Source organism: Vespula vulgaris, chromosome 1 (assembly GCF_905475345.1).
Source record: "Vespula vulgaris chromosome 1, iyVesVulg1.1, whole genome shotgun sequence".
Lineage (NCBI taxonomy): Eukaryota > Metazoa > Arthropoda > Insecta > Hymenoptera > Vespidae > Vespula > Vespula vulgaris.
Window position 1 is genome coordinate 14,607,161 of NC_066586.1, and position 11,505 is coordinate 14,618,665.

The window sequence follows — 11,505 nt, forward strand, 5'->3', positions numbered from 1 at the left end:
CCAATGTAAATTAGAAGAAGCGTAGGCTTACACGCATACAAAGTTACGGTCACATCGTGATAAGTTGCTAGACGCTTGCAGTAATGGTATATGGGATCTGTTAACCTGTGATGTCGATACGTTTGTTTTTAATTTTAAAGCACTTTTATTAAAATTGGAATGGCTGGTAAAGTGTGGAATTCAGAAATATGGAAAACATGGGATAAACATGGAAAAAATGATTTGTAAGTGGTTAAAACGCTGTAGCGCCAAAAGCGCGCCTGATTAATATTGAATTGATACTCGGTACTATCTGAGAATTGATGGTTGCAACTTATCTCTCCTGTTTCTCGCTCTTCTGAAGAGTTAATTGTCAATTAACAACTGTTTGCAGCCTCAAGCTAATCAAGCACTTATTTAAGGAAGGCAACGCAGCAGGTAATTCATTTTATGTGTGCATGCACTTCAGATAGCCTAAAACATATTTTTATTACATCTGGAAAACATTCTCTTCTTACAAGCATTGCACCCTTTTTTATGATATATATATGCTTTACAATTTATTTTACAATATAATTATTCTATAAAAAATTAATTATTATGTTATGTTAATTATATCAACATAACAAAGTATCAAAATTTATAATGGCTTTAATTTTAGTTATATCTATTTATAAAAAATGTTTATTTCCTTACATTATATTATTCTAATTTATTATAATATATACAATATCTTGTAACAAAAGCATTAATATGATTTTTTAATTTTATGTTTGAAGAATGGAGAAGAGGATTGTACGAATTAATTTCAAATGGAATCCATGGAAATATAAAAAAGGATAATGTTATTGCTACATTGAGCGAAGTTACTGTAAGTAAAATTTTTATTTTTATACGTCATAATTTTTATTCTAAGACAATAAACAATGGTAATAATATGTATAATATATTTTCAGAATATTGATTGGGCAATACCATCGGCAATAGTAGATATATTTACTCTAATCGATGCTGAAGTTCACACTGAAGACAGAAATAATTTTTATTACATTGTAAAAGAATCTGAGAAGGTATTATAATGCGACTAAAATAATTTTCACGATTGTTATTAAAATATAAATTGCCAATCTTATATCTTTCAGGTATTAACAGACAGAATAATAAAAGAACGTTTAGAAATTGAAACATTACAAGATGTAGGAACATTAAAAAATAGGAGTTTTCAAACAAAATTTATTAAAGTGAAAACGAAATTATAGTACGTACATACCACTAATAAAATATATTATATGAGCATAAATTTTGTTGTTGAATAACATGTTTACTTATATACGAGTATACAATAAAAATGCTATTTTTTTTATGTTTCATTTCATATTTCAGTTACAAACAACGAAAATTTAATTTATTTCGAGAAGAAAGCGAAGGCTATTCAAAACTTATTGTAGAATTAAATCAAGAACGTCCAGAAAGTGAAGTAGCATCAACATTAGAAATTGTGAAATCTCTGATTGGTATGATTATTATTCATTAAAACGTTTTTACATAAAAAATAATTTGATAAAAATAATTAATGTTTTAATCTAAAAAACAAATACAGCTGAAAATTCAAATATCTTTATTTCAGGATATTTCAACCTTGATCCTAATCGTGTACTTGACATTTTATTAGAAACTTTTGAAAATCGATCAGAAGCTGATGCATTTTTTATACCTTTAATTCGTTCATATATGAGCGACCAGCAAGTACTTTGTGAAGTTTTAGGATTTAAATATAGCTCTACTATCAATGCAACACCATTTTCCCTGCAAAAACTTACTGCGCTCATGCTTCAACATTCTGTAATACAATTGGACGATATGCTTCCTTGGCTAGTACCAGATGACGAGACTATTATTAAAGAACACGAACAAGCAATGAAACAGGCTAAAGAGTACGTTCGTAAGTTAAGTATAATTTCAACTAAAGATAAAGAAGAGGTGCCAGAAGAAAAAGAGAATCCACAGGTATTACAGTCATAATACCATTATATTATTTATTTGTTTACATTGTTTCATTGTCATATATTTAATAGGCTAAATATGCAAGTAACCAAAAATTTGGTTTATGTGAAGCATTGTTAGAAATAGGAGCTTGGGAAGTAACGCAAGCTCTTTTTAGTCGATTACCGGAACATTGTTTTACAGATCAACGTCCTATTGCATTAGCCCTATGTAAAATGATTCAAGCTCTTATAGAGCCTGTTTATCGAAAGTAAGCGCTTCCTAGATAATTATTTTATAATATTAGCAATTTACAAAATTTATATTGAATTCGATAATTCGTCAATTATGATGCATTTATCTACATTTCAGATATTGCATAATATCACCTAAATTACAAGGTCGAAAAATCCCTCCGTTAAAAAATTCTCTTGCACCAAAACCAATATGTAGTTTAGAAGAAATACATGACCAATTATTACCTATGTTAATAGTTCTTGGTCCCAATTTACATCATGATCCAATTTTGTTATACAAAGTTATGAGATTATGTCATGCTGCTATCAAACAATGTCCATTAGATGCAAACAAGCAACCAGTTGACAAGAACAGTACTCTTTATTATGATGTATTAACAATACTTGATGTAGCATTGTTACCCTCATTGTCTTTTATGGATTGTAATTGTTGTGTGGCAGAAGAATTATGGAATATTTTAAAATACTATCCATATCAGAATCGTTATTGTTTATATGCAAGATGGAAAAATGATACTCCTCTTCAACATGCGGCCCTCCTCAGAAAACGAGCAGATGCTCAGAAAAAGATTAAATCAATCATGAAAAGAGTCAGCAAAGAAACTATTAAACCTGTTGGAAGATCAATTGGTAAATTAACACATTCTTCTCCTGGGGTATTGTTTGATTATGTCCTTATACAGATTCAGTTGTATGATAATCTCATAGGTAAATATAGATAAATATATCTACTTTTGGCAAAATACAATATTTTTTATTATAATACAAATATAACAGAGAACATTTTTTATTACAAAATGGGACATTTATAGGACCAGTTGTAGACTCATTGAAATATTTGACAAACATTTCTTATGACGTACTTGGATATTGTCTTGTGGAAGCATTAGCAGGAGCTGATAGAGATAGGTTTAAACATGATGGAACCAGTATATCTTTATGGTTACAGTCTCTTGCATCATTTTGTGGAGCTATTTTTAAAAAATATAATATAGAACTTACAGGTCTATTGCAATATGTAGCGAATCAACTTAAAGCACAAAAAAGGTATCATAAATGTTTTGTTTAAATAAAGAAAGGTTTTAAGAGATACTTGTATTTGTATAATCAAATCTTTTTTTACAAATTAATATTGCTTTTAGTTTAGATTTATTAATATTAAAAGAAATAGTACAAAAGATGGCAGGCATTGAAGCTGCTGAAGAAATGACAGCAGATCAACTAGATGCCATGGCTGGAGGAGATTTATTGAAAAATGAGGTAATATATTTGTAATTATTTAAAAAAAAATAATAATTTTATAAATAAACGAAATAATTCTTCATGTTATTTATATCTTTTTTAATGTTATTTCAGGCCGGATATTTTAGTCAGGTTCGTAATACAAAAAAATCGTCACAGCGCCTTAAAGAGGCTCTTGCTGAACATGATCTAGCTGTAGCTCTCTGTCTATTAATGGCACAACAAAAACATTGTGTTGTCTACAGAGAAACAGATAAATCTCACCTCAAACTTGTTGGTATGTAATTATATTTTAGAGAACCTATAAACAATAATAATCAACAATATTGTATTTAAATATTATTATATATAGGAAAATTATATGACCAATGTCAGGATACATTAGTACAATTTGGTACATTTCTGGGTTCTACGATGACAGTTGATGAATATGTAGAAAGATTACCATCTATACATTCTATGCTGCAGGACAATCACATACATGCAGATGTTGCATTCTTTCTTGCACGACCAATGTTTGCACATGCCATTAATGTAAGAAAATTTTATTGAATATTTTGCTTAACACGTTGACTCTCCAAGCAATAAACGTTTCACAGTATTTAACATGTTAATATTGTTAAATTTGATATATTCCGCTTATATTAATAGTATTGCAAATAATATAAAATGTATATTTATATGTGTGCATCTTTAGATCAAATACGACGCTCTTCGTAAAGCTGATCCAAATTACAAAAAAATGTCTAGTGCTATAAAACAAGCTAAATATGCAGAAGCTGCACAAGCTGTAATGGCACCAGTTGCTCAATCCGTTAGACCTTTACATCCATTAAAAGTATGGGAAGATATTTCACCACAATTTCTAGTTACATTTTGGTCATTGTCTATGTATGATCTATATGTTCCCGTTGAAAGTTATCAAAGAGAAATTAATAAATTAAAGCAACTTGCTATTCAAGCTGCAGATTCCAAAGATATGGTTTGTATATGATACTCATTATCTTACAGTGTTGTTTTATAGAAAGTAATTTTTTTTCCTTTTTCTATATAGAATGCTAGTAAAGGAAAAAAAGAACAGGAAAGATATACTACTTTAATAGAAAAACTACAAGATGAAAAAAGAAAGCAAGAAGAACATGTTGAGAAAGTATTTGCATATCTTAGGTAATATTGATAGAATAAAGTTATAAGTAGAAATATGTTTAATCATGTTAAATTGATGAATTATTAATATACGTAGTATATATGCACCTTATTAATATATAAATTATTTTATTAGGCAAGAAAAAGATTCTTGGTTTTTATCTCGAAGTGCAAAATCCGCAAAAAATGAAACAATAACACAGTTTCTGCAATTATGTTTATTCCCTAGATGTACATTTACGACAGTAGACGCTATGTACTGTGCAAAATTTGTACACACCATTCATTCATTAAAGACTGCAAATTTTTCAACACTTCTTTGTTATGACAGAGTAAGTAGAATTTTAAAAGTAATCAGATACGTACAAAGTAGTAATATTACTATTTTAATAAATTTTAATAAACTAATGAATTTTACCTTCTTATTTTCTCCCAGCTTTTTTGTGATATAACATATTCAGTCACTTCATGTACAGAAAATGAAGCAAACCGTTATGGTAGATTTTTATGTGCTATGTTGGAGACAGTAATGAGGTGGCATTCTGAAAGAGCTATATTTGACAAGGTAATGTATTGTATGCATGACATTATTTTATTTATGATATTATTTCTAAATTTGTTTCTTTTTTCTATAGGAATGTAGTAATTATCCAGGATTCGTTACTAAATTTCGTGTAAGCAATCAATTTTCTGAAGCAAATGACATGGTTGGTTTTGAAAATTATAGGCATGTATGCCATAAATGGCATTATAAAATTACAAAGGTATTTGTTATAACTGTTAATTTTCATTTAAATTGGATTTAGAGATTGTCAGTTATTAATTTTTATATCTTTACAATTATTAGGCCATTGTAGTTTGCTTAGATTCTAAAGATTATGTGCAAATAAGAAATTCTTTAATAATATTAATTAAAATATTGCCACATTTTCCTGTATTATCAAAACTTTCACAAATTTTGGAGCGTAAAGTTGATAAAGTAAAAGAAGAAGAACGTGGTCAACGTCAAGATTTACATATCCTAGCAACATCGTATAGCGGTCAATTAAAAGCTAGAACACCCTGTATGATACGCGAATCAGATTTTCATCATGTTGGCGATAAGGTCAGTTATTAGTTAAGATCGTCGGTAATATTTTATTTTTGTATTATTTTTATTCTTAATCTTGAATAGAACTTTATTTACACAGGCGGGAAAAACACAGGATACATCAAATAATGATACAGTAGAGAAAGTTAGTAATGGAATTACATCTAAAGAGATAAGTAATGGCGATACTAGAACAGAAAAAGAAAACAAAGATCAAAGGGAAAAACGTACAGTGAACCAAGCACATCAGTAAGTTCCTTATTTCTTATTTAGTCGTTAACTCATGATCTATATATATGCTAAGTGATATACTGAATTCATTTATCATCATTGCTGTGAAATCAGTCTACGTCACTGGTCAATTTGGTTGAATATCACTGGTGCTCCTTAATCCGTGAGTATGTAAAATGTGTTAAAAAAAGTTACATACATAGTAACTGCATTGTAGTTAGTCTCATGACATGGACTAAATTCACAGCTTTGTTTATCATACAGACCTACGTTAGAAACCAATGATACATATCTTTGTCACGCTTTTCTTCATGTCATCACACTCTATTTCAAGCAGCGAAAGTTCTGAAAAACTTCGGAAAAAGGAAGAAAGTAAAGACGGTACAGACGGAAAAGAAAAACACACTAAAAAAGAGGAATCAAAAGAAGACGATGGCATTGACAAGAAAGATCGCAAATATTATAAGGTAAATGATTATGATATTATATTACATATATATTGCGCCTATATAATGTGATCATTGCTATGGATGTCCACATACGATTTTTTTATCATAAATATAATTCTGATTATAGGAAGAACATTACTATAGTGGTGGTGTGGATAATTTAGATAGAGATCTTTCTAGTGTGTCAAATAGTAGTGCCAGTTCAGGACCAACACCGGATGGAACAGATAGAGGTTTGTATGATAAAAGTTGACATTAATAATGCATACTGATTTTATTGAATTTTAAAATAAATATGTAACTTTTAATTAGTAAATTGTTTAATTTATATATAAAAAAGAATATAATTTGATATAAGATACTTCAATGATTAGTTTCAGATGCCAAAAGAAGAAAACTTGAAAGTATTCCAAAGGTAAGAAATAAATGAAAATATTATAATATTAATAATGTTCATAAACATTATCAATAGCATATCAATAAACAGACGTGTATATTGCTAGCAGGAAGGTAGGAGAACAGAAGGTACTCTTGAAAAAAAGGAACGTTCTAGCAAAACAAAAATACGAGATGAACAAAAAGAACTTCGCAGAGAAAAAAAATTAGGACGAAAAAGGGTAAAAAATTACAGTACTACTTTTAGTTTATATTTACATATTACAATATCAATTATTAATTCAATGTATTATTTGCTTTAGGATCGAGCAGAAGAATCTGCGGTAACGATTGAACAAAAACGAAGGAAAGATGATGAAAGAGGTTAGTATATAATTTTATTGGCCTATATATGATTATATATATGTATTTTAAACGATGTTACAGCCAAAGGCGTACATCAAAATGGAGATGTAGCAGAACACAGAGAAAAACATCATTACAGCAAGGTGAGTAAAATGTTATTGTGTGTGTGTGTGTGTGTGTGTGTGTTGACAGAAGGTGCATTACATTCAAATTTTTATAAAAATAAATATTATATAATTAATGTTTCTCAAGAATAACATTTATTGCATTACATAAATAATAATTTAAATAGATTATAATATTAAATAGATTATAATATTAAATTATACTACAAAAAAAATATAAAATAGAATTTTATTCTATTCTACTTTCACATTAGAACATTTCTTCTATATTTTGAAAATGTAATGTATATACTTTTTGCTCATTCTTAACAAAGATCATACAAATTATCTTTTACATCATTACTTAATATATAATTTTATAATGCAAATATTTAATTAAGGAATTTAATAGTAAAATAATAAAATAGAAAATAAAACCTTGGAAAAGTTCTTATATTAAGATTTCTATTTGTATCATTGAGTAATTATAAATTATTATTTATGTAATCCTATTCTTTTATCCTAATTCTATTATAATTCTATTCAGAGTTAATATAAATATTGTTTATAAGATTATAAATAGTATTAATATATTAATATATATCTTATGTATATATAAATTAAAATATGTAAATATATATATCTAATAAATATATATATTTATATATATATATATATATAAAATATGTGTAGTGCACAATTCAAGTGCATAATATAAAACTATCTTTCTCGTCTTTTTTGCATTTTTTCACTCACAGTGAACATCATGAAATGTACTCAAGTACTTTTCTGTGTAGCCCTTTGAATATTTTTGGGGAGATTTATTTGCAATAATTCCAATCTAAAAGGATTAAAAAATAACATTTCATTATTTATTTAAAAAAAAATTTCTTAAAGCAGTAAGTTCACATTTGCCTAGTTTTGTGTATTAAAAGTAAAATTGTTATTATTTTTCTAACCTTGTTGCTTGACCCCTTAGTTGATAAAGACGTCCACTTCGAGTATATTGAAAAGATGAAACAGGAGACAGTAGCAAAGACGAGAAAACATAGGTGATACTATCAAGTACCCAATGTTAATCGCAGAAGTCACAAGGCATATAGGACATTTATCCATCAATATATTTTCAGGAAAAATCTCCATATACAAAGGAACGTACGCATGAACGCGAAGGACGTGAGAACAGAGACAAACAATATCCTTTTTATACAAACATCTAAGCTATATATATTAGTAGCTTAAAAATTTTTTAGAAAAAAAATATTAAAATAATTTAAATATATATTTATCCTTAACAAAAGTTTACTAGAAGGAGTTCAGATCCCAAACGAAGATGATGCATGGCAACAGAAAAAATGTTGATTTAACATTTTATATATTACGTTTGATGTTGCATGTAATTAAAGTAGAATTCGTCATAATAAAGAAAAAATAGTGGATAATTTGTATATTACGTTAACGTCCGTTTTTATAAAATAAACTATTTCTCAATCAATTCATATTCTTCAATGTGCTCTTGCACTTGAATGTAACTTAATCATTTCTTAAGAAAAAAACTGTTCATCTCAAGTTTGTATTGATATGTGTTAGTTGCTAAACAAATGTGAAAATTGCTTTGATATCCGATAAAAGTAATATATACTTATCAAGTACTTATTAATTGTCTGCTAATATTATAGCCGATAGAGTAATTAAAACAAATAAATTTATAGTAAAACTTTTATCTTTTTACTTATTTGATGAAAATATAATACTGTATATATATATAAATGATATAACCTAATAAATGTACAATATTGTGTTGGTGTAATCAACTATCTGTACAAAATAAATTATCATTGACACTTTTGGACATACAATTTAAAATGTGTATAAAACATATTATAATTAAGTAGCAATACAATTATAATAAAACCTATCAGCTTTTATACTTTCTTCTTCTAAACGTTTCAGACGTAATTTAGCATCTTGCAATATATCCTCAGTGGAACTACTTTCACTGACAATAGTATTAGTATATACAGTTTTTTTTGGTACTGCAGTATCTTCGATTAATGTAGATCTCGACTGATGAATTTCTTCCAATCTATGTGATAATTGAATTGCATATTGTGTTAATTCATCTATCTTTAATTGTTGATCATGCAAAAGTTTAACTAATTCTTTCTTCTCTTCATTAAATTGCACATCTTTACTTTTATCACCCAAACCATTATTAGAACTTGTTTGTATTCCTGTATCCCTTAATTCACAATTAGAGGAAAAACCTTTCTTTGTTACAGCAAGTTCTTCTTGTAATTTTTCCAAATGGCGTTCATAATTCTTATAGATGTCTTGTTCTTTTTTAAATCTGTGAATAATTCTATTATCGCTTACCAGATTTTTATGATAAATTACCAAAGGAATCTAACATTTAAGGAGTATTACCTTTCATTTTCTAATAATAATGCATTGTGTTTAAAAGATAATTCAATTTCTTTTTGAAACAAATCTTGCTCTTCTTTCTGTTTTTTTTCTTGTAATTGCTGTTCTTTTAAAGTAACCATATACATTAGTTCCTAAAAAGAAAACATAATGCATAAAATAGAAATATATACAAGATGTTATTTTTAATTAGATTTCATACCTGTGCTTTTTCTAGTTTTTCATTTAAAGAAATAAGTTGCTCTTCAATAATAATAGCACGATTTTTTAATCCAATTTCTTTTTCTTTTAATTGAGCATCAAAAATTTGTTTTTGCCTAAATATTTTCTTTTTGATAGATCTTAATCTTTCTATGTCCATACTTGCTTGCAAAGAAGTATCTGTTTGCGTTTCTTTCGTGCTCATTGATTTAGCTTTTTTAAAACTTTGAATTTTGTTTAGATCCAATGAACAAAATGATATACACTTTAATATACATGAAAGTAATGGTGCATCATTATTTATATATTCTGACATAATAAATTGTCCTTCAGGATCACTTGGTCCGATACCTAAAGTCTCTAATGTATGATATATATAATCCTTTTGTAATTTTTGTCTACTGCTTTTTTTTTTATCATCATAACTATCAGGTATATGATTATCAAACTGTATTAAAAGTGGAGCTTCGCTAGCAAATACAGATAAAGTATAAGCATAATTAACATTAAATAAATACTCTGCTACAAGAAAGTCGAAAACATATTGTTTCGCTGGTTTCGGTTTACTGCAGTAATCCTTTAAAGATAAATCTTTATATTTTAAAGCATTTACTAAATTTTTACGAAGATGTGTTCTTATATTTGATATAATACCACATCTTTCAAACCTAAAAGTATAAAATTACAAAAGTAAATAAAAATGAATAAAAAATACATCATGATTATGTATGTATCTAACATATATAAACATACCATGTATATACAGCATCAGAATATTTACTATCCATGATATAAATAATATACGAATTAACAGCACCAAAAAATTAATAAATACAAATATTTATAAATAAGACAGTACGATTCCGTTATTTAAAAGTTGAATTATTGTTTGTGTTCTGGCGGTAATTATTAGTGGTCAAACTTTTATGACGCTTGCGAGATATCGAATTTGATATCGATATCATCGATATATTTCTTATTATCGAAAATATAATAAAATATAGACCAATCAAGAGTCTCCCTATATACACAGTTAAAAAAAAATACGTAGAATGGAATGTGAGTATACAATGTAGTTATAATATACTAACCAAATCAATAATTAACGATATTATTTTCAGAATATTATTTCTATTTATGCATGCATCATGTCAAAAAATGCTGATTGGTCAAATTTTATGATAAAAGAACCAATTATATGATACAAATATAAAAGTTTCGTACAAAAAAATGTTTCAAGAATCTCACGTTTGATATAAATAAAATATAATTATCGTAAATGTTATCAATACTTTGTATCGTGTCTAAACACTAAAATCAGGTATAATAATAAAATATCAATATCATAAAAATATACTAATATTGCGTTGTTATTTATTTGTAAGTAATATAATTCTTAAATTTCAACTTTCGTTGAATTACAGTAAAACTTCAACGTTAAAACAATATAAATAAATACGTTCGCATAAACTCATAAGACCGATTAATATAAGTACCGCATGTCACTTTAATGATAATGTAAAAGGATATTTTTCTTTAAATTTCATTAGACGTTGGCTAGCCTGCGACCAGCCTATTCCTAATCAGCGGTAGTAGAGAGTGGCACCACCTATAATAGAAATATGATCTAACCTTTTTAATGTTTAGTAAATAATACC

General features: G+C 27.2%; 2 protein-coding genes across 12 annotated transcripts; one reads left to right on the plus strand and one right to left on the minus strand.

The window, feature by feature from the left end:
- Positions 1-15: 15 nt before the first annotated feature.
- Positions 16-8,953, plus strand: LOC127066761 (THO complex subunit 2). 11 transcript variants are annotated; one of them, XR_007782504.1, is made up of 29 exons: positions 22-224; positions 374-417; positions 759-850; positions 936-1,049; positions 1,122-1,237; positions 1,363-1,493; positions 1,607-1,986; positions 2,055-2,233; positions 2,335-2,927; positions 3,032-3,266; positions 3,362-3,479; positions 3,576-3,738; positions 3,814-3,995; positions 4,159-4,443; positions 4,516-4,628; positions 4,744-4,939; positions 5,044-5,172; positions 5,243-5,371; positions 5,455-5,712; positions 5,798-5,946; positions 6,263-6,395; positions 6,505-6,610; positions 6,752-6,792; positions 6,881-6,994; positions 7,076-7,136; positions 7,200-7,261; positions 8,202-8,274; positions 8,353-8,417; positions 8,529-8,953. XR_007782504.1 is itself a non-coding variant. In XM_051000914.1 (28 exons), the coding sequence occupies exons 1-28, from the start codon at positions 160-162 to the stop codon at positions 8,557-8,559; spliced, it is 4,275 nt and encodes a 1,424-aa protein (XP_050856871.1). In that variant the 5' UTR covers positions 22-159; the 3' UTR covers positions 8,560-8,953. The 11 variants fall into 11 exon arrangements, 10 of the variants coding, with proteins under 10 accessions (XP_050856922.1, XP_050856913.1, XP_050856871.1 ...); XM_051000914.1 differs by lacking the exon at positions 8,202-8,274 and having other exon boundaries at positions 6,266-6,395; positions 6,758-6,792; XM_051000932.1 differs by lacking the exon at positions 8,202-8,274 and having other exon boundaries at positions 6,266-6,395; positions 6,758-6,792; positions 6,884-6,994.
- Positions 8,954-9,093: 140 nt separating this feature from the next.
- Positions 9,094-11,050, minus strand: LOC127066860 (uncharacterized). Its single transcript, XM_051001099.1, has 4 exons — positions 10,601-11,050; positions 9,849-10,515; positions 9,650-9,780; positions 9,094-9,572 (listed from the first exon to the last, which is right to left on the minus strand). Exons 1-4 carry the CDS (start codon positions 10,633-10,635, stop codon positions 9,110-9,112), a joined length of 1,296 nt encoding a protein of 431 aa, XP_050857056.1. The 5' UTR covers positions 10,636-11,050; the 3' UTR covers positions 9,094-9,109.
- Between the last annotated feature and the right edge of the window lie 455 nt (positions 11,051-11,505).

Bases quoted from the DNA above. Each gene is read 5' to 3' on its own strand.
- LOC127066761 (XM_051000877.1), top strand. From the start codon at position 160: ATGGCTGGTAAAGTGTGGAATTCAGAAATATGGAAAACATGGGATAAA. The intron at 1,238-1,362 runs GTACGTACATAC...TTCATATTTCAG, and splicing joins AAAGTGAAAACGAAATTATA to TTACAAACAACGAAAATTTA. The intron at 5,173-5,242 runs GTAATGTATTGT...TTTTTTCTATAG, and splicing joins AAAGAGCTATATTTGACAAG to GAATGTAGTAATTATCCAGG.
- LOC127066860 (XM_051001099.1), bottom strand. From the start codon at position 10,635: ATGGATAGTAAATATTCTGATGCTGTATATACATG. The intron at 10,516-10,600 runs GTATGTTTATAT...TTATACTTTTAG, and splicing joins TCTGATGCTGTATATACATG to GTTTGAAAGATGTGGTATTA. The intron at 9,781-9,848 runs GTATGAAATCTA...TTTTCTTTTTAG, and splicing joins AAAAACTAGAAAAAGCACAG to GAACTAATGTATATGGTTAC.